Consider the following 27,460-nt stretch of genomic DNA (forward strand, 5'->3'; position numbering starts at 1 on the left):
TTAAACTACAATTTAATAACAGAAAATAACATGGTTCAATATAAATTCATACACAATTCAGAAATTATTAAACATATAGCAAGTAGGAATGACAAGTGAAAATACTAAAACATACAATCCTAAATAATTTCCAAGGTCTTCAACCAACTGATACAGTGTCCCGGTAGGCGAGAGTCAAAGTATCATTCATTGAATAGAGTTGTCAGCTCATCTAAAATGCAAACCATTCTAGCAACCTTTTATTCGATCAAAATAAGAATCCAACGTTGTCCCAGTAGGCGAGATTCAAGGTTATTCTCATTTTATGAGCTTCCACCATTGTTTCATATTTTATAAGTTTATCTCTAAGTAGTCACTGTAGGGGAGTGTCTAATAGAGACGAAAACTTACAAAACACTTATCAAATGAGATCTTACGGTGTTAAATGTGTTCAACGAATAACCATCCATAAGAGGGACGAAGTCTAGCGTCTCGAGGTTATATTGAAAACATTTAACTATTGTAAGACCAACAATGGAGATCGAATATCCTAATAATAATAAAGCTCATTATTTAAATAGAGTTGTATTTTCTTTGATACTTATTTTAATCTATTTATTTTAAATATATATTTATTTAATTAAAATTTCCAATTTAGAATGAAAAATTCTAAATATAAATTTTAATTTAATATTTATAAATTTTACTTAGATGGATATGAAAATAACATGAATTATTTTCATCTTAGTAATAATTTTCAATAAATATTTAGAAAAATATTCAATTTAAGTTGTTACAAAATTAATTTAAATTAATTTACAACTCAAATTTAATTTTCTATAAATATATATTGCATTTCGAAAAATTAAAGTATTTAAGAATACAATTTTTGAAATTGCATGTTAAAATAAAATAAAAAATAAATCCTGGAAAAATTATTCTAATTTAATGTTGGCGAAAAATAAATTAATAAAATTGATTTACAACAAAAAATATAATTTTCATATTTAATTAAATATATAAGAAAAATTTCAAATATTTAAGTATGATGATGAAAATCAACTTAAATATTAATTTTCTATTTAATTAAATACACTAGAAAAATACTTCAAGCAAAAACAGATAATATCTATCTAGATTTTCATGGACTAATTTAATGTTGGCCAAAAATTAATTAATAAAATTATTCTAATTAATAAAATAGGAAAAATTATTCTAATTTAATGTTGGCCAAAAATTAATTAATAAAATTAATTTACAACAAAAAATATAATTTTCCTATTTAATTAAATATATAAGAAAAATTTCAAATATTTAAGTATGATGATGAAAATCAACTTAAATATTAATTTTTTATTTAATTAAATACACTAGAAAAATACTTCAAGCAAAAACAGATAATATCTATCTAGATTTTCATGGACTAATTAATTCATTTTCTAATTAAATATATTTTATTTCATTTATTTTAATTAATCATTAAATGAAAAAATCATTGATTTAAGTTGGTCCAAAATTAAAATAAATAATTTACAACTTTAATCTATTTTTCAAATAAAATTTGAAATTTTTGCATTTTGAAATGCAATTTCGAAAATTGATTAATAAAATAAAGAAAAAATATATTTTAAAAATTATTTAAATATAAGTTGAAAAAATAAATTTCAACTAAAAATAATTTTCTATTTAATTAAGGTTTATGAAAAAGAAATATTTAAGTATCATGATGAAAATCAAATTAGATATTTAATTTTCAATTTAATTAAATGTATTAAATTCAAGAAATAAATAATTAAGTGTAGAGAAGGCTTAATTATTAATCTCTAGTTTAATACTACGAAAAAATATACTTAAAATAAATTGTACCAAAATTAATTATTTAAATAATTAATTGCACAATGTATAATATTTTCCTATTTAATATTAGAAATAATAAGTAGTCTAGAAATAACTATCGAGAAAATATCTTATTTGACTAAGTATTTTTTACACAAAATTTGAAAAAATATCTAATTTAAGTTGTATTAGAAAAAATCTAGAACTTAAATATTTTCAAATTTAAATTTAACTAAATATCAAAAATTAAGTTGTAACCACTTAATTTGAAAATATTCCATTTTAAGTTAATATTTGAAAAAATATCAACTTAAAAAAAATATCTAAAGAATCTTAATAACCAATTCCTAAAATTCCTCAACTTAATTTTGAAATTTGAAATTCAAAAGATATTCAGATTTAAGTTGATTAGCTAGTGATAACTAATTTTCAACTTAAATAATCAAATATTTAATGAAAAATTCAAATTAAGCTTCAGAAAGAATTTAGTTGGTTATAATTCTATATTTAATTAAATACAAGAAAATACATATAGTTTAGCTTAGAATAAAATTCTTTAAACTATGGTTTTCTTAAATTAATTTCAAAATAAATGAAATTAATTATGTTGCTAATCAATTTTATTAGGTTAAACTAATTTAATTAACCTAGTACAGTTATCCAAATCAGCCAAATGGGCCTTCACAATTGGGGTGGTTCATGTGAGGGGAGGCTGGGTTCAGTATGTCGTACTCACTACTATGGCTCCCAACTCTCACACAAGGCCCAAAAGAGAGGAATTTAACCTTAAAATGAACAACTGTTATTAATTGAATAGGCCCAAAAACTAAATGGGTCTAAATAAAATCTATCAAAACTATGATATTTTATTTAGCAACAACAACCTATATGCATCTATAACAAAATTAAACATATAGGCTCACACAGGCACATATTTGGATGGATCCTATCATGTTGCTAGGTCATACACAGATGAAAGAAGATTGTGAAATTTACCTGTTACAAATTATTTACTTGACCAAGGGAGCCATGAGTTAAAATCAGATCATTGGATCTGTCAACAAGTTAACCATGGCTATTTGCAATCAAGCAATAATAGGTTTTAAAAACTTACAAACAAGCTAAAACACATACTCCTGCAACAAGGTTAGTTGGATAGTTGGATGTAGGATTTATTTAATTTTAAATAATTAAATTTCGAAAAAATAATTAAATAAAAAAATATTTAATTTTCGAAAAAATTTAAAATATATATATTTCGAGATTAATTTAAAATTAAACCTACAATTTTGAAAAATTAGGTTTCAACTAACCTAAATATCATTTCAAAATTTGCTAACTACTTTTAAAAATTTTATATTATTTTATAAATTAAATATTCAATAAAAATAAAAAAGATAAATAAATATCTTTTTCAGATTTAAAATTACATGATTATAGTTAGAAAAATTTAAAAGTTAGCAAAATATCTTACTTCTATTTAAAATTACATGATTATAGTTATCTTATTTTAAATTTAAATAAGGTCAAATTATTTAAAAAAAAAAATATTTAATTTAAAAATTTAAAATCTGACCTTAAATTTAAAAATAAGATAAGAAATAATTAAATTTAAAAATAAGATAGATAATTAAGCAAAAAAAGATAGATATTTACTATTTTCAAATTCAAATTACACTAATATCATGAATTTATTTAAAAAAAATTAATTAATTTAAAAAAAATTAATTAATTTAATTATGATATTTAGAATTGAATTAGGAATAGTAAATGTCTAAATACAAAACTTCCCAAAAAATCGGAAGTTAAATCCTTGAAATAGCATGAAAAATCGAAGAAAAACGAAAAAATTGCGAGTTGTACGGACAGTATGCATTGCATATTGTCCATGGGCGCAAATGGGAGTGCTTGGGCGAGGAAACACGGCGCAGCAAGGGTGTTGCATGATTTCCGCGCGTGCGTGGTGCAGTGACACCACCCCGATATTTTTGAAACTTCAAAAAATCATAACTAATTCAAATTAAATCGAAATCGAGTTCTGTAAAAAAAGTAAATTGCTTAATTTTTTCCATACTATCCAATAAAAATATTTCCAGAAACAGATATTCAATTATTTTTCACAAAAATTTACAAACATCAATCAATCATCAAACAACACTCAAAACAACATGATACCATCCAAAACATAAACAAATCGTTTTAAGTCCAAATTTCTTGCAAGAAAATCAATTACCATGGCTCTGAGGCCAATTGTTGGAAATTATTTTACGAGAATCTTAGATCTACTCACAAGTATGTTGATTAACACCCTAAATATGAACTTCTAAAACGATTACGAAATAAACACATATAAAGTTTAGTAAACCTTACATTGGGTGCAGCGGAATATAATGACTCCTTCCGTTCAGATATCTAGCCCTTGATTCCTTTCTGTAGCAGAGCATTATCAATATCTAAACCTGGATCTCTTTCTCTCCTTCTTTAGTGTTGAAACTCCTTCTTGCTGAAAGTCTTTCTTCACGATCTTCCTCACCATGATTGAGGTATCACTTGCTGTGTGTGGGCACTACTCTAATCACTAAGTGGTTCGAGATCTCAAGGAAGAAGAAAGAGAAGAAGTGGCGGCTAGGTATAGAGAGAGAAGGCTCAGGTTTTTCTCTGAAGGAAAAAGTAGAAAGTTAAGTGTAAATTTCCTGAAGCCTTCACTATCTATTTATAGCATTCCATTAGGGTTAGGTTTGAATTATTTGGCATTATAATAATAAAAATATCAGATGAAAAAACCTATAAAAGTGGCCGGCCCTATACAGTATGGATTTGGGCCTCACTTTTTGGAATTTTGCAGTTTTATCATTTCTGCATCTCATTTTCTCAAAAACACTAATTTTCAAATTCAACCATTTAAATGCCAATTCTAACTATTTAATAACTATAAATAATTATTAAATAATATTGTCATTTATCATATTTATTAATTGAACCATACAAAGTATCATAATTAATAAATATGCCCCTAAAACTCTTTCTTTACAATTTCGCCCTTACTTAGTGAAAAATTCACAAATAGACATAGTCTAAATTGAGAATTATAATTGATTAATCAAAACCAATTATATGACTCTTACAAGCAATATTATCTCAGCTAGTGGGGGGGACCATGGGTCTATATAACCGAGCTTCCAATAAGCAAATCAAGAATTTATAACCTAAATTCACTGACTTATTAATTCTTCGTTGAATCCACGCATAGAACTTAGAATTGCACTCTCAGTATATAGAATGCTCTATATGTTCCACCATATATACACATCATTAGTTATCCATTGTTTTAATTTTAATTTGATCAATGATCCTCTATATGAATGATCTACACTGTAAAGGGATTAGATTACCGTTACACCCTACAATGTATTTTATCCTTAAAACACTTAACCCCGTATAAATGATATTTAAGCTTATGTGAAATGAGTACTCCACCATTTATTTTCGTTTGGTCAAGCTCGAAGGAGATCATCCTTTACTTACTATTCGCCAGATAGAAGCTATAGAATCCATGTTTATGTTAGCGCTCCCACTCAATTGCACTACCGTGTTCCCAAAATGTACGTATCACCCTGACCCAAAAGTAGGCTTAACTAACAAATCAAAGAACACGAATAGCCTTTTGAGATTGAGCCTAATCATAACAGGATTAAGATCATTTGATCTAAGATCAACTAGGCGATATTGACTTGAATAGATATTACGATAAGTTTAATAAATCTAAGTCAAAGTTCAATATCGGTCCCTTCCGATGCATACTCCATGCATCCAACCTGAGCTTTACTTTAACCAATGCTCTGGAAAGAACATAGCATTTCTCCAAATGCAAGTAAACTCTGTTGCAGATTATCATATCAGTAAAACCCTGTGTCTGATAAATCTACGAAACTTTATTCACATAGTCATGTTTACTTTCCAATATGTTGACAACACAATAAACAGGATCAAGTATGTGAAAAGGGTTTCAGATGAATTCATACATTATGTACATATAATCATGAAATAAATCATGTGAACCATGCAACATTAAATGTTATTTCTGATCTATATTAATAAGTAAATTTGATTATATTGAAATGAGTTTTATTTAGGGCATATCTTAGTGAAAAATTCATAAACTAGACATAGTCTAATTTTAGAATTATAATTAATCAATTAAAATCAATTAATTGAGTCTTACAAGCAGTTTGTCTCAACTAGTATAGGGACCATGGGCCTATATAACCGAGCTTCCAATAAGCAGATCTAGAATTTACCAAGTAAATTCACTAACTTATTAATTCCTCATTGCATCCACCATAGAACTTGGAATTGCATTCTCAGTTACATAGTACGCTCTATATGTTCCACGATATAGATACGCTATTAATTATCCATTTTTATAATCTCAATAATCAATGATCCTCTATAGATGATCTACATTGCATAGGGATAAAATTACCGTTACACCCTTTCAATGTATTTTATCCTTAAAACACTTGGCCACCTATAAATGATATTATAGTGAACTAATATAGTCACTAAAATGAGATCTCAATCATTTATCTCTATTCAGCCAAGCTCGAAGGAAATCATCGTTTCAGTTCTAAATACCTATAGAAGTTATAGATTCCATATATATGTTTAGCGCTCCCACTCAATTGTACTATCGTGTTCCCAAAATGTATGTATTACCCTGACTAAAAAGTAAGCTAAACTAACAAATCAAAGAACACAAATAACACTCTTGAGATCGAACCTAACCATGCCAGGATTAAGATCATTTGATCGAGGATCAACTAGGTGATATTGAATTGAATAGATATTACGGTAAATTTATAATATCTAATCCAACTTCAATATCGGTCCCTTCCAATGTATACTCCATACATCCGATACTGGTAAACTTTGCCAATGCCCTGGAAAGAACATAACACTTATCAAAGGTGTAAGTATAACTATCGCTGATTATCATGCCAGTCTAAATCCAGTGAACTGACAAATTAGGAAGTTAAACTTTTGAACATATAATCATGATTATATTCCACTGTGTTGACAACACTATAATCATGAACAAATGCATATGTTCTGGACCTAATAGAATTTATACATTAAATATAATCATGAATAAATCATGTGAACCATGCAACATAAAATAATTTCTGATCTTTATTAATTAGTAAATCTGATTATATTGAAATTGGTTTTATTTAGGGCACAAAACCCAACAATAAAGATTTGGATGAATTTATAAATCAAATAAACATATACATGACCACATGAACCAAATGACATACTAAATAAGTAATGAAATTAAATCTGTTTCTTAATTGATAATTGAATAGAAAAGATTACATTGAAATAGAGTTTTATTTAGGGCACAAAGCCCAATAGTAATAACAATGCAGCTCGCTAATAAGAGAATAAAGAGGGTTCTCGTGGATAACGGGAATTTCGTCAATATCCTTTACAAAGAGGCTTTAAAGAGGATGGGCTTATGGGAAGCAAGATTGAAACCATTTATGGTTAACTTATGTGAGTTCACAGGCGACAATGTCATAAGCTTAGGCACAATTGAACTTCCACTAACCATGTAACACCCTAAGATTAAGCAAAATAGATTAGCAAACTCTAACTAGTGAAATGTGTATTAGTATGGAATTATATTATTATATAATCTATTATATGTGAATTAATTTGATATATGACATGTTAAGACCCCGTTGGTGAGCCAGGGACATTTTCGTAATTTTGACCCGAGAAGGGTAAACCTGTGGAATTTATATTATGATGTGCTTATGGACTATATTATTATATAGTATACTTATCTTGTCCTATTTCAGATATTTTCTGACAAATCGGCGCGGTATAGTCACAGTTGGGAATTTCGGGCTGAACTGGGTTCGAGGTCGAAATTCTTTTTTGGAATTTTGCATTGGTATTTTATTGATGTGTGAATATTTTAAAATTTATTTGAGTGTGATATGTGATGGAAATGACTTAAGTGCCCTTGAATGCTTATATGTGTGTTATATGGCCCTAGAGGCATTTTAGTCATTTAGCCTATATGGATTATTTGTAACAAAATGGAATTTTGAGTAAAAAGAAATGAATTTTTTGGTTTATTTCTCAGCCTTGTGTGTCGACCCCCTCTCTCTCTCCCTTAAGCATCATCTTTTCAACTTCAAAATTGGAAAATTCCTTTGGAAGGAAGCTTGGATTTTTGTGGTATTTATGCTAGGATTTGGAAAGGATTTGAGGTAGCTCTTTCTACTGTTTTTAATTTGAAATTGTTGTTGAAATTGAAGATGGGAATCATGTTTATTTGTAAATTGTGTTCATATATGCATGTAGGTGAATTTGAATTAAGTGTGGTGTTTGAAATATGGATGAGTTGTTGAATTGTTGTGTAATGTTCTTTGTATGTTTTATATGAGATTCTAGGGTTGAGATTTGGGATTTTGATTACTAAAATTGATTTAAGTTTGTTGGAAAAGCATGCTGAGTTTTGAAGTTTTTTTTGTGACCTTGATGTGCAATTACTTTGGATGAGAATATGATGATTTTGCTCAAGTGTTGAGCTTAGTGTTGCATAGAGATTTAGGTCTGAAATATGGTCCTTGTATGCTATGATTTTGAGCCTTAAATGTATGTTTCAACTCTATGTATGAATATTGATAATTTTATTATATGGTTTGTGAGTTTGATTAAGTTTTGGGCAGGAATTGGTATGTTTTGGCATGATTTTTCGAGCTGGAAAAATGGGGTTTCTTGGGTTTGGAACCCAAGGGCCGCAGCCCTGCTCCTTGGGCGCTGCGGCCCACCCCTATTTTGTGGCCTGGGATTCAAACCCAGGTGTCGCGGCCCCATGTGGGAGTGTCACGGCCCACCCTTTATTTTTGGGCAGATTCGAACGCGTTATTCGAATCTTCGTGACTTTGTGATCCGAACTCCATTTTGAGAGTTATATATATATCGTTGGAAAGCTTGTTCCGAGATCTATGGGATTATTTATAATTTACATGCCAATTTTATATTTTGTGGAAGTGGATTTAGGGATTAACCCTATACTTGTGAATCCTTAAAATTATGACTAGGATTACTAGCACTTGGTTAGGACACCCGGGGATTTGGAATCTCCACGTTTACAGGACATCAGGTAAGACAGTAGTTAGCACGTAGAGTTATGCACGGTGGCCCGTATATTGAATATGATATATGTGAGTAACTAGAAATCGGGATTAAGGTTATTACCCTAAAGTGAGCAGTTTATTGGCCTAGGGTTAATAACCTAGTGAATTGTTAATTTGTAATTATTATGCCATGATATATATATGTATATTAAGATTATGAGTTATGCGTTCAAGGTATAATCGGGTTGGACTCGGTAACTAGAACTGAGATGAATCGTTCTAAGACCTTATTGAATTTAGACGTGTGAGCGTAACACGTAGGTCTATGCCACATAGACATAAATAAGCGTGTGAGCGTATCACGCGTGTCTGTGTTATATAGACAAATGTGAAATGGCATCATTGTATAAATGATATGTTAGTTATGATTATTGATATATTTACTATCTAGCTGGGCTTGGCTCATAGGTGCTCTATTGTGCAGGAAAGGGTAAATTTGTCTCTAATCAGCCATAAGTGCGAGAGCTTGGCGGTGCTTGTACATGTTCGGGCCACACTAGACCAAGCAGGTTGGGGTCTACCAGGGATATACTTTTGTAACTTTGATTTTACCGCTTAGGTCGGCTAGTGAAAAGACTTGTAATATTTTTTAAAAGATTTTGGGATCCCGAAATATGTCACTTTTGATTGTAAAGTTTAAAATTATTACAAGTTTTATTTTCATTCCCGCACTTATCTTTTTAGTAATCCTAGATTAGGGGATTAAGGTTTCATAATTAGGTGTCGTGACGTGTCTAATTGTTAGGGAGTTACAGTTTGGTATCAGAGCATCAAGGTTTTTACACTTCCTATAGACCGGCCGAACTTGTACGATCATCATCGAAGATAAGCTTGACTCGTGGTGCAGTAAGTGTTGAGAGTAAACGCTTTACTGCTTATATGATTATTTATTTACCGCTTTCCATTTTAGGCAGTATGCGAGCATCCAGAGTATTTATGTGATGTATGATGCCATGCTTAAAATGTTATATGATTAATTGGAATGAATAGTTGAGTTAGGGTTTTAAGGCAATAAGTGCATAAGTGTGGTATTGGTGCTTAAGTCATCGGGGTTGTTGATTATAGGGTTATTTGTAAAAATGGACCCTCCGTAATCATCTAGACCATAGGGCGACCAAGTAGAGCTTGGTGCAGACCAGACCAATCCACCGGCACCGCCTGCGCCTCCGTAGAATTCGAGAAATAATGCGGAGGTTGGCAATGTTAATCCGCCTGCTGACTGGCAGCAGATGTTTTAAGAAATGCGAGGTATCATACTTCGTCAAGAGGAAGAATTGCGTCGGTTGAGGCAACCGACACCGGCTGCCCCTGTTGAGCAAGTGTTACCACCAGCTCCTGTGCCAGTGGTGGGTAACCAGGGGTTCATGTTGCCGCATAGAGATTCAGTGTTTGAGTGGTTCGTGAAGCTGCAACCTCCAACTTTTCTGGGAGGTACTGATATAATTAAAGTTGAGCAGTGGATGAGTACAATCACCCGTATCCTTGTTAATATGGGGGTGACGGGAACAGAGAGAGTAAACTGTGCCGCGTTTATGTTACAAGATCATGCCCGCGTCTGGTGGGATATAGTGGGACAAACTCGTGATGTCAGTGTGATGACTTGGGAAGAGTTCAAGAGTCTGTTTGAGGAAAAATTTTATAACATTATTGTGAGAACCTCACATATGGAGGACTTTGTGAAATTGACTTAGGGGAAAATGTCTGTGGCTGAATACACTTTGGAGTTTGATCGGTTGTCCAAATTTTCTGTGATCTGGTGCCTACAGATTTCACTAGGAAGCAGAAGTATGTGAGAGGACTGAATGCCACAATCAGTCGGGACTTGAAGATTACCACTACCCATGACACTTTGTACAAGAAAGTGGTTGAACTAGCCTTAATTGTTGAGGAGGCTGAGCAACATGTAACAAAGGAGCAGACTGCAAAGGATGCCTCCACGGCATTGAATTCTCCCGTAAGTGGTAATATCAGTAAGGGGACCGACGGTGGTAACCCTGATCACAAACGGAAGGCTGATGCTTCCGGAACATCAGGGGATAATAGAAAGTTTTAGGGAAATAGAGGTGGCCGGTAGGGCCACGGATCTTCATTCCGATCTTATCCTGAGTGTCCAAAATGCAAGAAACACCATCAGGGTGAATGTCGGGCAAATGCTTGTTTCTAGTGTGGCATGGTGGGCCACTTTATTTGAGATTGTCCTCAGGCCAAGAAAGAGGAGCTGAAGAAAAACACTACTCAGAACCCGAGATGACTTCTTACTATGACTCAGGCTGATGCTGATGCTAATCCGTCATTGGTGACAAGTCAGTTATCTATTAATGGTTGTTCCCATGCTGTATTATTTGACTCGGGAGCTACTCATTTTTATGTGTTGAGTAGAGTAATTGAAATTTTTCATAAACCATGTGATATATATGCTTCAGGGTTTGGTACCTTGTTACCTTCGGGAGACCTTATAGTATCCACTAGGTAGATTCAATCATTGTCTTTCTTGATTGACAGTTGTGAATTAACCGCCAATCTAATAGAGTTACAACTTTCTGATTTTGACATAATCCTGGGAATGGATTTTCTATCTAAGTACGGGGTAACGATTGACTGCAAACGGAAGATGGTGGTGTTTGAGCCCGATAGTGCTAACCCGGTAGTGTTTGTGGGTAAAGTTCAGGGTACACGCATACCAAGGATAACACTTTTGAAAGCTAAAGATCTGATGAGCAGAGGTTGTCTGGGATTCATAGTCACTGCAGTGGATACCAGCCAAACTGTGACATCTTGACCTGAGAATACAAGATTGGTATGCGAGTTCCTTGACGTCTTTCCAGGAGATTTATCGGGAACAGAACCAATATCAAAAGCACCGTACTGAATGGCACCAGCGTAGTTGAAAGAATTAAAGATCCAATTACAGGAGTTATTAAACCTGGGTTCATTAGACTGAGTTACTCTTCTTGGGGTGCTTTGGTATTATTTGTGAAGAAGAAAGACGGGTCTCTACGAATGTGTATTGATTACCGGGAGTTGAACAAACTTACCACTAAGAACAAGTATCATTTACCTCGCATTGACGATCTTTTTAATCAACTGAAGGGGAAGACAGTCTTCTCCAAGAATGCATTCCGTACTCGGTATGGACATTATGAATTTCTTGTGATGTCTTTTGGACTCACCAATGCCCCGGTAGTATTCATGGATCTCATGAATTGGGTATTCAAGGATTACTTGAATAGATGTGTGATTGTGTTCATTGAAGACATCTTGGTTTATTATGAATCAGAAGAGGAACATGAGTTGCATCTCAGATCGATACTATAACGGTTACGAGATCACAAGTTGTACGCTAAGTTCAAAAAGTGTGAGTTCGGGTTATCTTTTCAAATTATGCATTTAAAATGGTATTTTTGTAAAGTAAGGTAAAATATCGAGGCGTTACACTTTAAGCATTGATTGTGTAAATGGTGTTATATGAAATTATGAGGCATGCGTTTAAACGTGTTCGTGTCCGTGTTTTATAAATTTTTAGTGTCACGTGTCGTGCTCGTGTTAGTAACTTTTTAATAAATTTAAGACCTCAGCACAACATGAACATGAAACACCAACACTAATTGCCACCCTAACTATAAAGCATGACGAGCACAAGAAAGTTCAACCCAATCTAAATAGCACATTTAACATTATTTTTCAATGCATGATTGGCTACAATATGTACTACTTGATTAGCATCCCTACAAATAAAATTCAAACCAATTATACAATCACGTGTAATATTAATTTATTTTAATATGAATTAAAAATATTTAGTAATTTATTTTGAGTAATTTGCGGCGTAAATACCTAAGTTTAACTATTTATTGTAGATAAATACCTAAGTTATATGTTTGGAACTTTCCTAGTTACATGGTCATTAAGTGTTAAGTCATTACCACATGCCATTTTTTGTTAGTATATTTAAATTAATTTTTAAATAAAAAAAAATTTGACGATTTCGACTAATCAGGGTCTGGCGTGTGGCTATTAACTTGACACTTAATGGCCAAGTACCTAGGGAAGTTTTAGAATTTTAGCTTAGGTATTATTACCGTAAAAAATTAAACTTAAATATTTATATAAAATTCGAGGTTAAACTTAGATATTTATGCCGTAAATTACTCATTTATTTTAGTATGAATTACTTGATTATATGCTTATTTAAATGGGTAAATTGCGGCAAAACCCCCAATATTTTTATTTTGTTTGCATTTAACTCCCAAAATTTAAATTTTGGCAGTAAAACGCCCCAAACTCACATTCCGTTAGCAATTAGCCATTTTCATCTGTTATCTGTCAAGTTTGCAGTACAAGTGTATACAAGGTACTGTTCACATGGACATAGCGTACACATAGAATAATATTATTGGTCCACATAAAAAAATTTTAAAAATAAAAAAATCATTTAATATAAAAAAATATAAATGAAAAAGTATTTTTCAAACACAAAAAATAAAAACAACGTTTTCTTTCTTCTTCATTTTTTTTTTTCTAATTTCTTTCACTTCTTCATTTTCAGAGATACCATCAACACCACCACCCACCACCATTGCCACCACAACCCACCATCATTTTCAGATATACCATCACCACCACCACCCACCACCATTACCACCCACCATTACCGCAACAACCACCACCACCCTACTTTTCAAATCCAAATCTCACAGAAAAAATAATTAAAACAAAACTCAAACTAAATTTAACAAAGTTAAATCTAACAAACAAACACACTTTTATACACAAAAAATTTAGATCTGAGAACTCCACTACCACTGCAAAGACCAACCCCAACAATCCACCTACAAGATCTTCACACGAACCCATAAACACACGAACTCGTCCATCCCTGTCGAACCAGAATATTGTCCCCGTCAAACCCACAAACTCATCCCCATCCTCGTCGTACCACGAACTGAAAAACTCCATCCCCATCCTTGTTAACCACGAACCCATAAACCCCATCCTCGTCAACCACGAAGTTGTCCCCATCCTTGTTAAACCACGAAACCACAGACCCCATCCTCATCCCTGTCAACCACGAACCCATAAACCCGTCCCCATCCCAGTAGAGCCACAAACTCCATTCTCATCCCCGTCCACGAACATAGTCCTCCTTAAACTTGCAAAAAAAAAAAATACAGGGAGAGAGAGAGAAAGAGAGAGAAAACGAGAGGGGGCGAGTTTTTGGGGGACCTGAGTTTTAGGATTCGTGGATCTCGATTTCGTGGTCCAAACACATCACCAATGTGCATCTCCACCAGCACCGGCGATTTCTCTGTGCATCTCCACCAAACATGCGACTTCTCGCCTCTACCAAAAAATGAGAGAGAGGGACGAATCTAAAGGTTTGGGGGGACAAGGATTTCGATTTTGTGGTTCGTTTCAACCATCGATTGTTAGATTTTTTGTTGGTTTTGGGCAGTAGCTTCCATCGAGAAAGACAGAAGAATGAAAGAGAGAGTGAGAAGGTTGAAGATAGAATTAGGTTTTTTTTAATTTTATTTTGTTCTTTTATTTTATTAATTTTTGGTTTATTTTATTTGTTTAAAATAATTTATTTAAATTTTTTAATAATTATTTACATGGACTAATAAAATTGTGCCTCATGTAAAATTTGTACACGTGGATACAGCCAATCTGGCAGTTGATAGATGAAAATAGATGGAAATTGCTAATTGTTAACAAAACACGAGTTTTGGGGGTTTTACCGCCGAAATTTGAGTTTTGGGGGTTAAATGTAAACAAAATAAAAGTATTAGATGTTTCACCGCAATTAACCCTGTTTAAATACATGTTAATGTATACATATTAATTTATATTTTATTATGAATTATTGTACTTAATAGATTTTATAAAGAACCCAAATCTAAAAAAGACATTAAATAATTTTTAGAAAATAAATTTTAAAAACGGTTAATCCTCAACAAGCTTACTAATTAAAAGAATATGAAAAGGTAAAAAATTACTAATTAACTAAAGAAGAAGAAGAAGAAGAAGAAAAAGAAGAAGAAGAAGAAGACAAAAAAATGTGTAAAAATATTACTAGCTAGGTTCCAGTTCCACTATTACTATCATATTTTCTCAACTTTATTACTATTGGATCAACAATCAAGGGCTAAAATAATATTCCTACCATAGAGACAAAACTAATATCTCCACCATAGATATTTTCTAAAATAACTAACTAATTACTAAGATGTATAGAAATAATTTTTAAAGATAATTAAAATGTATATTAAATTATATGATATAAAATAATTTTTTTTATGTAAAGGTAACTAATTATTTTTTTTTTATCAATACTATTAATTAAAAAGTTATTTTTAAAAATGTAGGAAAAAAAAATGTCAAAAATTATTAGATAAGCCTTACATGTCAATAATAGTAGGGTAATTCATATAAATCGGAAAACCGCGGTTTAAATCCGGACCACTACAATTTGAACCATTGTAAATCGTAACCGGGGAAACTGTTTTTGGTGGTTTGGTCAATCCGGACCGTTTACGGCGTAATGGTTCGGTTGTGGTTTAAAATAAATAATTAATTTATATATATATATATTATATATGACTATATGTATAATTTAGAATTTTTTGTGTGTCAAGTTTTTTATTGCATGAATTTTGAATTTTTATGTTATGTTTGACTTTTGAGAATGTTTTATACCATTATTTATATGTTATAAATCTATTATTTATCATGGTAAATATATATTTTGAAAAAACAAATAAAAATTTAGTAAAAACAGTACAATTACTTAAAAAATATAAATAATTATAAATTCTACTTAAATCGTAGTTTCGAACCAAGTCAAACCGTTCTTAATGGTTTAGTTTGAGAAATTTTTTGGTTTGATTTGGTTTCTAATATTCAAAAAACCGGTATACTCGTTTGGTTCAAAAACTATGAAAATTCAGACCAAACTAATCCGTGAACACCCGTAATAACATATTATTGTAAATTAAGATAAAACAAATATATTATTATTTAGAGGAAATTACGTAGAATATGGCATTTTTTCCTTAAATTTCATAGATATGGAAAAATTAGAGATTTACTTAACTTATGGCTTTTTTACAATTTAAGTTAGTTGTATGGAAAAATATTTCCATATTTTTAAGTTTTTATTAAATAAAGCCACATTTTCATTTTATTAACTTATATTTAGAGATTTCTAATATTTTTTAAAGCATATCATTAATATATATACATTTATATTATTTTTATATTATAATTATTTTATTTATTTTAACTCTATATAATCATTCTTTCTTAACTTAAATTTCTATTTTATTTTTTCTTTAAAAAATCTATTTATTAATATATGTAGAAGGTTTATTTTATTTTTAACTTAATTATTACAAAGTATTTTTTTTATTTATTTGAATATAAATTAACATTTTGATATTAATTTTTACAAAAATACTGTCACACGGAAATCTTTACAAAAATACTGTGTTTTTATAAAACACCAGTAAAACACAAAGCAGAACAACTCAAAACAACAGTAGAACACCAGTAAAATACCAGTAGAACACCAGTGAAAACTTAACACAGTATACTGCAGTATGAAACTTATAAAAAAATACAATAAAAAAGTAAAAAATACCGCCTGACAGTATTTTTGTAAAAATATGGCAAAAGCTAGTATAACATCTAAATTTCCCTATATTATTATTTATCTCAATGGTTTGGGCCGAAGCCTTTCCTGTTGACATTGAAGTATGGCCCAATTTGAACATAATTTCCAAAAAAAGAAAAAAGAAAAAGAACAGAGAAAACGAAAAAAAGGAACGAAGTTCATTGATTCTTTCTGATAGTCTGTAGTACTGGAAGGGGAAGGGGTTTTGATTAGGGTTTTTTCACCCCTAAAATCTCACTTGTCGATACGAAGATTAGGGTTTTATTCAATCCACAGAGTCGTTTCTGTTGTAATTTCTGATTGGTTTCATTCATTTCGTCTAAAGAAGAAGAAGCAGCTGCAACAATGGGTGCTCAGAAGAAAGGTGCATCCAGGGTATCAGAGGATCCTGACGAATTGACACGTGTCCCCTTGCAGGCCATTCTTCTTGCTGATAGTTTTGCTACCACTTTCAGACCTATCACCCTTGAACGCCCCAAGGTCCCTCACTTCTTTCACTCTGGGTTTGATATATTTTGTACTGTATATTATACTAGTACTCTGATTTTCTTTGATTGGAAGTATCGAAGTACATGAATGGATGCGTGCCTGTGCGTTTTTGTGTTTGTGTTTATATATATTATTCATATTTGTTGGTGCTAACAGAAATGCTTTCAGATATAAATAATCTATATAAGCTTTTTGTATGGGTTGCAATAGATTTTTCAGTAGATATATAGTGAGAACCTATTTTTCGATTCTCTGGGGAAGTTTGCAAAGTCAATTTTCTTTTTGGTGCAAGGTTATGAAACTTAATAATAGTTTTGTTCTTGAAGGTACTTTTACCATTAGTAAATGTCCCAATGATCAATTACACGTTAGCGTGGCTTGAATCAGCTGGTGTTGAGGAAGTCTTTGTTTTCTGCTGTGCTCATTCCAAGCAAGTGATTCATTACTTGGAGAGTACTGAATGGTTCTCCCAACCAAATTTCTCAGTCCAAACAATAGAGTCACACAACTCAGTTAGTGCTGGAGACGCTTTGCGGTTCGTATATGAGCGCAATGTGGTATGTTGCTGGTCTTTCGACTTCTATCGATTCATTTTGCTGTATAATTTTCTTAATATATGTATATGTTCAAAATCTGTCAGCATTTGAACAATGATAAGGTCACGATTTTGAGTTTTGTTTAAATTCAAATTAATTTTTAGATGAAATTGTTGAATTTGCTTTCCCTTTATTATTATTTGAAGTTCTCCCTTCTAATGTAATTGCATATTCATTCATTTACTGACATTTTGACTATATTATGTTTCATCTAAAGATACATGGAGATTTTGTCTTAATTAGTGGAGATACTGTGAGCAACATGTCGCTTACTCAGGCACTTCAAGAACATAAGGATAGAAAGAAAAAAGATAGTAACGCTGTAATGACAATGGTGATCAAACGGTCAAAGCCTTCTGTGATCACTCGTCAATCCCGACTTGGTACTGATGAACTTTTTATGGCAATAGATCCTAGTACAAAGCAGCTATTATATTATGAGGACAAGTCGGACAATTTAAAAGGAGTTATGTATTTGGATAAATTGTTGCTTGCTGATAATACTTCACTTTCACTGCACAATGACAAACAGGTATATCCTCTAACTTGTTTATTGTAGTAATTAATCTTGTATGAGAATTCAATAGATTGCATTAGTTTCATTACAATAAAATCTATTGTTGGCTTTTATGGTGGTTAGACTTATATTATTTGTAGATAAATATAGAATGGTCTCCTATAATAATCTTAATGTGCATAGTTTAGTTAACTGAAAAAGATTTTTTTTTAAAATAAAAATTTATGACTTTTTTTCTATAAAAGCGATTTTGGTTGTTTATTTACACTACAATACTAATGATGTATATTTTCTGCAGGATTGCTATATTGATATATGTTCTCCAGAGGTCCTCAGTCTTTTCACGGACAATTTTGATTATCAACATTTACGACGTCATTTTGTTAAGGGCTTGCTTCTTGATGATGTATGTGTTTCTTAGAATACATCTCATGTTAGCTACTATATTTATTTTGTGGTGGTGCACAAGGGAACACACATGTTTGTCCTCCAACAAACATATAATATGGGCCTTTTCTCTTAAGCATTGCATTAAAATCCACACAGAGCTTTGTTTACTAAGAAAAGTTTAGAGGAATTATTACACCCTATAATTGTCCAGAAACTTGTCTGATTGTGTGTGCTAAAGTGTGGTTGACTTGACTGTAAGGAATACAATTCCAGTATTTTTTTTTGTGTTAAAAAATGGGAATAGTGGTTTAGGGTGACAGTGGGATTCTTGAATGTGTCTAATGTATAAATTTTGTTACTTATATTTGTGATTTTTTGGGAATAAGGGGAGCTTGCATTAAAAATTTTAAGAGATGGAAGAAGTTTTTTTTTTTGATCTTAAGAGATGGAAGAAGTTGGCGTTTGGTTGGGAGGAATGAAAATATAGGAATAGGAATGAGAATGGGAATAGGAATAGGAATAGGAATGGAATGGAATAAAATTTAAAATGCATAAAAAAATTGATAAAAAAATAATTAAATTTTTTTTCTTGTTACATTGGAATGGTCATTCCTTTCTTTTTAAAATGGAATAGCCATTCCACCAAAATGGTAGAAAGAGCATTCTATTGGAATGCCATTCCAATATTTTAAAATGCAACCAAACAAAGGAATGGAATGAAAATTATTTATTTTCCATTCCATTCCATTTCATTACCTCCAACCAAACGCCAAGTGTTTACGTCCTTATGTTAGAAAAATGCACCAACTGTATAGGTAAAGTAGCTCTATTGGGACCTTGGGATATTTTCAATACATTACCTAACTTAACTGTTTGTTTGATTATATATAATAGTTTACAGTATGGAGCTCCAAATATGCTTTTCTAATTTTTTTTTTTGGCTATGTTGGTGATAAAATTTAGTATTGAATGTTATCATTTAATATTTCTGATACTTCATCACTCCTGTCTTAGTACCATGCATTGTACGTATGTATTCTGTTGATTTTGCACATCTGCTTTCATATTTATTTTTGTTTTGCAATTTTTCTAAGGTGATCATCTATCCATTCAGATTATGGGGTACAAAATTTTCACACATGAAATTCATTCGAGTTATGCGGCTAGGATTGACAACTTTCGGAGCTATGATACTGTCAGTAAAGATATAATTCAGCGCTGGACTTACCCATTGGTCCCTGATGTTATGTTCTTTGGAAGCTCTGTAACTAAATTAGAAAGACAAGTAATGTATCGAGCATCAGGTAAAAATGAAAGTCAATTTCTATGGATAGGTTATGATCTGTTAAGTTGCTTGGAGAGCTGGAAAATCTGATAGCTTTTGATTCCCTTATTTCTTATATTCATCTGAAATAGGGCAATCATGTTCTGCGCATATCGATCCATTTTCTGTTATTGGAGAGGGCACTAAAGTTGGGAACAACACCAGTATTTCACATTCAGTTATTGGGAAAGGGTGCACTATAGGATCCAATATTTCTATAGAAGGTTCCTATGTGTGGGATAATGTTATTATTGAAGATGGCTGCAAGCTAAGCCATGCCATAGTATGTGATGGAGTGGTAATGAAATCTGGATCCGTCTTGGAACCAGGTGTAGTCCTGTCATTTAAGGTACACATTCTTTAACACTGTAACCTGGATTTTAGTCTTTACCTTTTGCTGATGTGTGGTCTTAGACTTAGACCCTTCTCATACAGTTATATGTTGTAATTCTATCATATATAGGACACCATGCCTAGTAATTTGTTGATTGAAATTCACCTTTGATTAGAATATAAATTGCCGATGGCTTATATTTGATATTTTATGCTACTTACATTGTTGAGAAATTCTGACGGTGCAATACTTATCTTTATAGGACCTGAATTAAATGAATTATCTTCTCATTTAGCTCACTTTAGGTGGCAATTATTGCATGTTAGTAAGAGGTAGTGTTTGTTGATTTTTGTTCTCCTATGTGAGTGCATCAAAATTGAATAATTATATGCTTGGGACTTCTGCTGCGTTAGCCTTGAAACTTTTTGTTTGTTTATTTGTTAATTTCTTACTTAGTGTCACCATTGAGTTTGTAACTGCAACAGATTATTCTGATTCATTGATACTTATTTTTTCTTTTATATTTTTCTTGTTTACAGGTTGTAATTGGACCACAATTTGTTGTTCCTTCATACTCAAAAGTATCGTTATTTCAACAGCCTACTACGCTAGACAGTGATGAAGAGCTGGAATATGCTGACAGTGGCATTGTTGAAGCTCCATGTAACTTATTCTATCTCTTGCACCAAATTTTGGCTCTTTGTTAATTTGATTTGGACCTTATTTTAATTTTTTTTTTTCTCCGAATGAAAGAAATCACCATGCAGTGAGCATCATTTTTGCATATCATCATTAGGCTACTTATGCGTACTATCAAAATATCAAGACACCAAAACATATCACAGTGCTTAACATAAACTGTAGTTTTTTGCAATTGTTTGTGGGATTCACATTTCTTTTCAGATACTGTAACTATGTGATTGCTTTAATGATTACTACTAAATTATCCATTTTCAGTTGACATTATGTGTGTTTACTTTCAATTACTGTTTTTCAACAAAGTAATGGGGTTTTTTTTGGCTATGAGTACTTTGTTAGGATCAGACGCGAAAATATTAATGTCACCATCCAGTTCTTGCTAGTAATTAGGTGATCGGAGATTTGTAAGTATTTTCAATTACTGTGTCTTTACTGTTTCTTTTTTCTTGTTAATGTGCAGCAGTTGATGGTCCTATGGATAATTCAAATGGGGAAATAACATCTGAAATAAAGACTGAGCGCTGGCCTACTTCGCAAGTTAACTTCTTTTCCATTTACTTTTATAATCTTAATAGAACTTCTTTCACCCCTCTTTCCTCCACAAGTTTTTCTTTCTTCTCTTTTGAAATTGTGTATGAATTCACCTCTCAGATCATGCTTTTACCTGCTTTATGATTGTGTGTGAGCTGAGGGCACAAAAGGTATACTTTTATGCTAACTGGGTGTGAGCTTAGTTTATGTGGGTTGTAAGATGTTAACTTTTCCTTTTGTTGCTTGATATTAAATTTTCGATTGCTTTAAATCTAAAGTGCAAGAAAAGGTGGGTGTTATATTTTCATTTTTGTTGTTACAATGTGAAGCATGCAAAATTCCTTTTTGTGCTAGATATGTTTGTTTTAAATGCGAGCCATTTGTTGCTTGGTTTATTTTATTTTCTTTCTTTATAATGAAATGTCCTTTTTGTTGCTTGATATTAAATTTTTGATGACTTTAAATCTAAAGTGCAAGAAAAGGTGGGTGTTATGTTTTCATTTTTGTTGTTACAATGTGAAGCATGCAAAATTCTTTTTTGTGCTCATTATGTTTGTTTTAAATGCAAGCCATCTGTTGCTTGGTTTATTTTATTTCCCTTCTTTATAATGGAATGATCCTTAGAAGAATTGGGTCTTACAAGTAATATGTTATCTGATGGTAGTTGTGATTTTTGATCAGCTTGGTGCTGGAGGAGTTGGTTATATTTGGTCATTAAGTGATGGAGGACATGATGAAGAATGGAGGCATTCAGTTGCGCCCATTACTGCTGAAAAACTTGCTGAATTAACTGATGCTATGGATGATGATTTAGAATTAGCTCCAGATGGCAGTATTCTCCCACCTTCTGGAGATCTGAAACTTGATTCTAATGATTCGGAAGATGATGATAACAATGTCTTTAGGGATGATTCGATTGATTTTGAGAAAGAGGTGAAAAAGACTGACCTTAATGATTCAATTAAAAGAAGTGAAAGTTACATTTGCATGGAACTAATTATTAGATTTTTTTTTTTTGGTTTATTTGCAGGTTGAAGCGACATTTTTAAGAGCTGTACATGAAAATATTAAAGTAGACAATGTAATCTTAGAAATCAATTCACTTAGGTATGGTATCTTGACACACTGATTATTTATCATCAGAGTCACCTGTATTTATAAGAAAGGTTATAACAATGAAGCTAGTTTTTCTAAGAAAATAATCCATTTGTGTATGTGGGTGTTTCTTTTGGCAGAGTGCAAATTTAGTTTAGTCTTTCTATTTTATGAACTACCTTTTAAAGTAGAAAGAATGAACTTTGATCTTGGTGTCTGGCCCTTTTGGTCAATATAAGATTTTTTTGGTTTTGTGAGTTTAGCTGTTGGTACTTCCTCAGAAGGTCTCTTTTGGTTGCAATTTACTTCTTTAATGTAATAGTGTCATCGTCTCTTATTTATAAAAAATCTGGTGGAACACAAGCAGAACCTCGGTTGCAATTATAGCATTTTCCTACGTTGCAGTTGTTGATTCTTCTGTTGACATTTTAATTTGTGTATAACGGGATGCATTGTAATCTCTAATGACATAATGTTTTGACATTTCACGTTTATTAATTGGCTTTAGTTACATTTTGGCCATTGTGTCAGGTTGTCATACAACAAGGTAACTGCGGACTGTGCTGGAGCTCTCTTTTATTCTGTAATGAAATTGGCACAAGAGTCTAAACCTAATACAGCTAGTAAGCTTTTTTTTATCTTTGCCCTGCTATTCTTTAACATATATATTTTTTATTATTTATTTATTTTATATTTTTTCTTAAAAGTATTCTTATGTTAGTTGTTTAACATTTAAAATAGTTAGTTTCAGTTTAATCACCGTCTTTTAAGTTTTTAAAACCGTGATTAACAAGGTAGCAAGATGCCAAAAATTCCAGCCTGAAAGATCATATTCTTATGTATCTGAGTTAAAGTTGAGTGAATTTTAAAACTTTGATAGAGGTCTCTAGGTCTTGGAAAATGGATCATAGGGACTGAAATTTGGTGTTGTTGGATTGGATATTATTGTTAACAGCATCAAAGTGAGATGTTGGTTGATTGGGTTTATTTTACTTTATAGCTTGCCCATGTGACCAAGTTAGGGAATAACCCACATATTCAGGAAAGCTGATTAGTGTCTTTAGAAACTCAATTTTATCAACCATAGCGACATTCATTCTCTGATTTTCTATGTTTTTCCTACACTATGGATTCTCTTCAGTTACTATGGTTTGATACTTTCATATCAGTTAATTGATGCTTTTGCGATCTATTGCTTAGGTGAATTGCTTCAACATATTTGTAATGTAATTACAAGGTGGAAGAAACTTCTGAAGTATTACCTAGCAGATATAGATGAAGAGGTTTGTGCTTTTATTTTACTTGATTATAGTAAATGCTTGAATTAAAATTTATTCCAAGATCCTTTGAGCTGAATTCTTGAAACCGTTCTTTCATACTATTATTTTGCTTTGGTGTTGTGCTTAGTGCAAATGGGTGGAAAAAAATTATTATACTTGATAGACAATTCAGAAATTCTTAATAGTAATTTTAGCTGTGCTTCGGATACTCAGTAAACTTTTTTGGTGGGGTGGGGTTAAATGATACTCTTAATGTTCTCTTCATTTTTACTGTATAATTGAAAAAGCACTGTATGCATGTTTGTTTCTGTTTCTACTTTTGTCAGTGTAGATTCAGAGTTCTCAATTAGTACTTTTTAATCTGTTCGTGGTTTTGAAGGAATGCTGATTTTGCTGTTTTTTAGTTTTTGACAGTCTAATTTACTGCTTAATGATATGATGTTTTTATTTGACTCTATATTGGCCAAACTTGACAGATTGAGGTAATACTAAGATTTGAAGAAATGTGTTTGGAGTCTGCTAAAGAATTCTCCCCCTTATTCACTAAGGTACTTTTGCTGCTTTAGTTTGTTGTCTTCACAATTCTAGCTGCCAGCTTTTACAGTTGGAAAAGATATAGATGTGAATTTATTTTCCACAAATCCTTTGCTTGCATTGTTGTTAGGCTAATTAGGAGTTCCGCCCCCTAAACTTTGAGATGTACCAAATCATGCCTCCTTAACTTTTCATGCAGTTAAAAATTCCTCCCGATTTATTAAGATTGTTGAATGTAAAGACTTATGTCCGATTTTATTAATGGAAGCTTGACGTGGATGAAAGTTTGGGGGGTACAATTTGGTACATCGGTGCATTAGTAAAGTTGAACAGAATTGGAAATCCAACAATCTTAATAGTTTTCAGCCTAAAAAGTTAGGGGTGCATAATTTGATACATGTCAAAGTTTAGTGACAAAAATCTTAATTAGCCTTATTCTTACTATTCCCTCTTGATTCAAAGGCAGAATAATGTTGCAGGAATTTACTTTCCTGTTTTGCTATTGCAAGCCAATGCTATTCCACTTCGAAAATAGAGCTTCGGTTTTTCGTTAAAGCTTATTTTTTCTATCATTTTCCTAAAACTCTAGAAAGAATTTTATTAATCTTCTGATTATTATCATATATATATATATTATTTTTCTTTTCAAATCTATTTCAGATATTATGCCATTTGTATGACCAAGAAATTATACAAGAAGATGCTATTCTAAGGTGGGATGATGAAAAGAGAGATGCGGATGAGTCGGATAAAGTTTTCGTAAAGCAGGCCGAAAAATTCATTCAAGTAAGCTTTATTCTTTTCTCTTTGCAGCCATTCTTTTTCCTAGAATCGGATTTATGTTTAATTCTTCATTTTTATTTCTTTGTATGGTGCAACTGTTTTAAGTTTTTCCTTAAATTTTGCTTCTTTGGAACATAAAGACATGGACAAATTTTTAAAATCATGCATGCACATTTTGAAAATGGGGAAAAATAAATGTGGGTCAAAATGATTCTCTTATAGCTGTCATAAGATAGTGGTTACCATACAAATATCTTTTAGGCTTAAAACTATTCCCGGTCATGTCCAAGTATTAAGCATCTAAATTGATGGCATACAGCATATGCTTTGTTGACCATGGACTGTTTCTTGTTTAACATTATAGTTCATGTTTTTGTATTTATTTTTAGTGGTTGAGAGAGGCACCGGAAGAGGACGACGATGAAGAGGAGGAAGGGGATGAGTGAGTCGTAGGGGGGTTTATCGTGGTGACTCCTATTCTTTCGATGGAGGATATCAGTCAAGACATGTTGATGTACAATTTCTTACAGTGGTAATATTGTACAAAAGAAAAATTGCTTACTTTGTCAAATGGGGCTCCTCTTAAAATCTAGAAAAATTCGGTGGTGATCCATGTAAAAAGGAAATCTCAAATTTCTTGCATCTATCAATTTTGCTCGATTTTGTTCTTTTTATAATAAAATTTTGTTGTTTTTGAAAGCCACGTGGAGTTTGATGTGAGATTTGATTAGTTAAATTCATTCTAATGTGGCAATCTTTTTATTCTATTTTTGTGAACTTTTCCGAAAGAGCTTTGGAGTTATTTTGTACTGAGGGGCTGGGTGGATGTGAAATGAGCATAATGCATTGTGATGTAACTAAGCAAATTATACTCTAATTGAATTTATAATTAAATGAACTTACACTAAAAAGAAAAATTAAAATATTAAAAAATATTAATGTAATAAGAATAATAATAAATAATTTTTAATACTATATTATAATAGAATTGTTTTTGAGTAAATATAATATTTATATATGTATTACAATTTTAAAAAAAATTATTAATTTTACATAAATAAATTTATAAAATATATATATAATTTATTAAAATGTAATTATTTTTATATAGAGGTGTATTTTGTTCATACGAAACTTAAAAAAATGTATAACTAATTATAATTTTGAGGTTATTTTTATTTATAATTAGTCTAAATTGAGACTTAATTTTTTTTATAAAAGTTATTTTTATTTGTTCATATGAAAGATTATTTGTATTATATTATTGGGTAAGTCTATAGTATACTTAGTAATATTTGGGTTCTTCAAAAAAAAAAAAAAATATTTTGGGTTTATTTTAGAAATATACAAAATAAAAAAAAAAAAGAATAATAAAATTACAAAACTGCAGTTGTAAGGAATTTTAACATTTTACAATTTTTAAGATTTTAATTGTAAAAAATACGGTATTTTGATATTTTAATGTTATTTTTATGTTGTATTTTTGTCACTTTGTTGTTGATTTTTTCTTATTTGTATATTATTTTTATGTTGTTTGACTTTGAATGTTGTTTTTTTTTTTTGGTTATTTTCATATGATTTTCTTATTATTTTGGTGTTATATTTATAGAATACTATAAAAATATATATAAAAAAATTTGAACGTAAAAATATAAAAAAAATTATCAAACATAATACTGTGTAAATTTGTCAAATATTTTTGCACACTATTGGTTTTGGCAAATTGTGTATGTTGTAGTTATTTATAATTATTTTTAATAGTTTATAATGTTGAAAATAATATAAATATTTTGTTGTACATATATTTTTTTTAATAATAGTAATTAACGGTTTGAATTTTATTTTTAATATTGTAAATTATTTAGAATTTTATGAAAATTTATACAATTACATATATATATATAATAGATAATAAATAGATAATAGATAATAAATAGATAATAGATGAGGTGTACTACAATTGATTAATCCAAATAATTTTATTTTGTTCACTTATTAGAAAACCCAATTGATTAATTATTTACATACTTATTTTGTGTTATATTATACAACTTGTATTTTAATTTTTATTTAAAAAAACAGTCTAAATTAATATTATTATCTTTGATGACATTTTATATTCTCCTTTACTTTTAATATATTTAATCATGTTTTCCCATTTCTTTTTTTAATTTTAATAAACTAATG

The 27,460-nt window shown here is 30.9% G+C and overlaps 1 protein-coding gene across 3 annotated transcripts; it reads left to right on the forward strand.

Annotated features, from left to right (window-relative positions):
* The first annotated feature begins 16,783 nt into the window (after positions 1 to 16,783).
* On the forward strand, positions 16,784 to 25,972 carry LOC115719387 (uncharacterized). Of its 3 annotated transcripts, none has more exons than XM_030648412.2 (15): positions 16,784 to 17,181; positions 17,517 to 17,747; positions 18,004 to 18,318; positions 18,602 to 18,709; positions 19,808 to 19,997; positions 20,110 to 20,366; positions 20,891 to 21,014; positions 21,511 to 21,587; positions 22,263 to 22,514; positions 22,612 to 22,688; positions 23,208 to 23,299; positions 23,877 to 23,959; positions 24,433 to 24,504; positions 25,151 to 25,276; positions 25,663 to 25,972. In XM_030648412.2, exons 1-15 carry the CDS (start codon positions 17,047 to 17,049, stop codon positions 25,717 to 25,719), a joined length of 2,196 nt encoding a protein of 731 aa, XP_030504272.2. In that variant the 5' UTR covers positions 16,784 to 17,046; the 3' UTR covers positions 25,720 to 25,972. The 3 variants fall into 3 exon arrangements, with proteins under 3 accessions (XP_030504272.2, XP_060966203.1, XP_030504273.2); XM_030648413.2 differs by having other exon boundaries at positions 16,813 to 17,181; positions 21,514 to 21,587; XM_061110220.1 differs by having other exon boundaries at positions 16,810 to 17,181; positions 25,151 to 25,972.
* Positions 25,973 to 27,460: the final 1,488 nt, after the last annotated feature.

Source organism: Cannabis sativa, chromosome 2 (genome assembly GCF_029168945.1).
Source record: "Cannabis sativa cultivar Pink pepper isolate KNU-18-1 chromosome 2, ASM2916894v1, whole genome shotgun sequence".
NCBI lineage: Eukaryota > Viridiplantae > Streptophyta > Magnoliopsida > Rosales > Cannabaceae > Cannabis > Cannabis sativa.

Excerpts from the sequence above, each read along its gene's own strand:
- LOC115719387 (XM_061110220.1), top strand. The coding sequence starts at position 17,047 with ATGGGTGCTCAGAAGAAAGGTGCATCCAGGGTATCAGAGGATCCTGAC. Across the intron at positions 17,748-18,003 it reads TCGTATATGAGCGCAATGTG|ATACATGGAGATTTTGTCTT; the intron begins GTATGTTGCTGG and ends TTTCATCTAAAG. Across the intron at positions 23,300-23,876 it reads GTCTAAACCTAATACAGCTA|GTGAATTGCTTCAACATATT; the intron begins GTAAGCTTTTTT and ends TCTATTGCTTAG.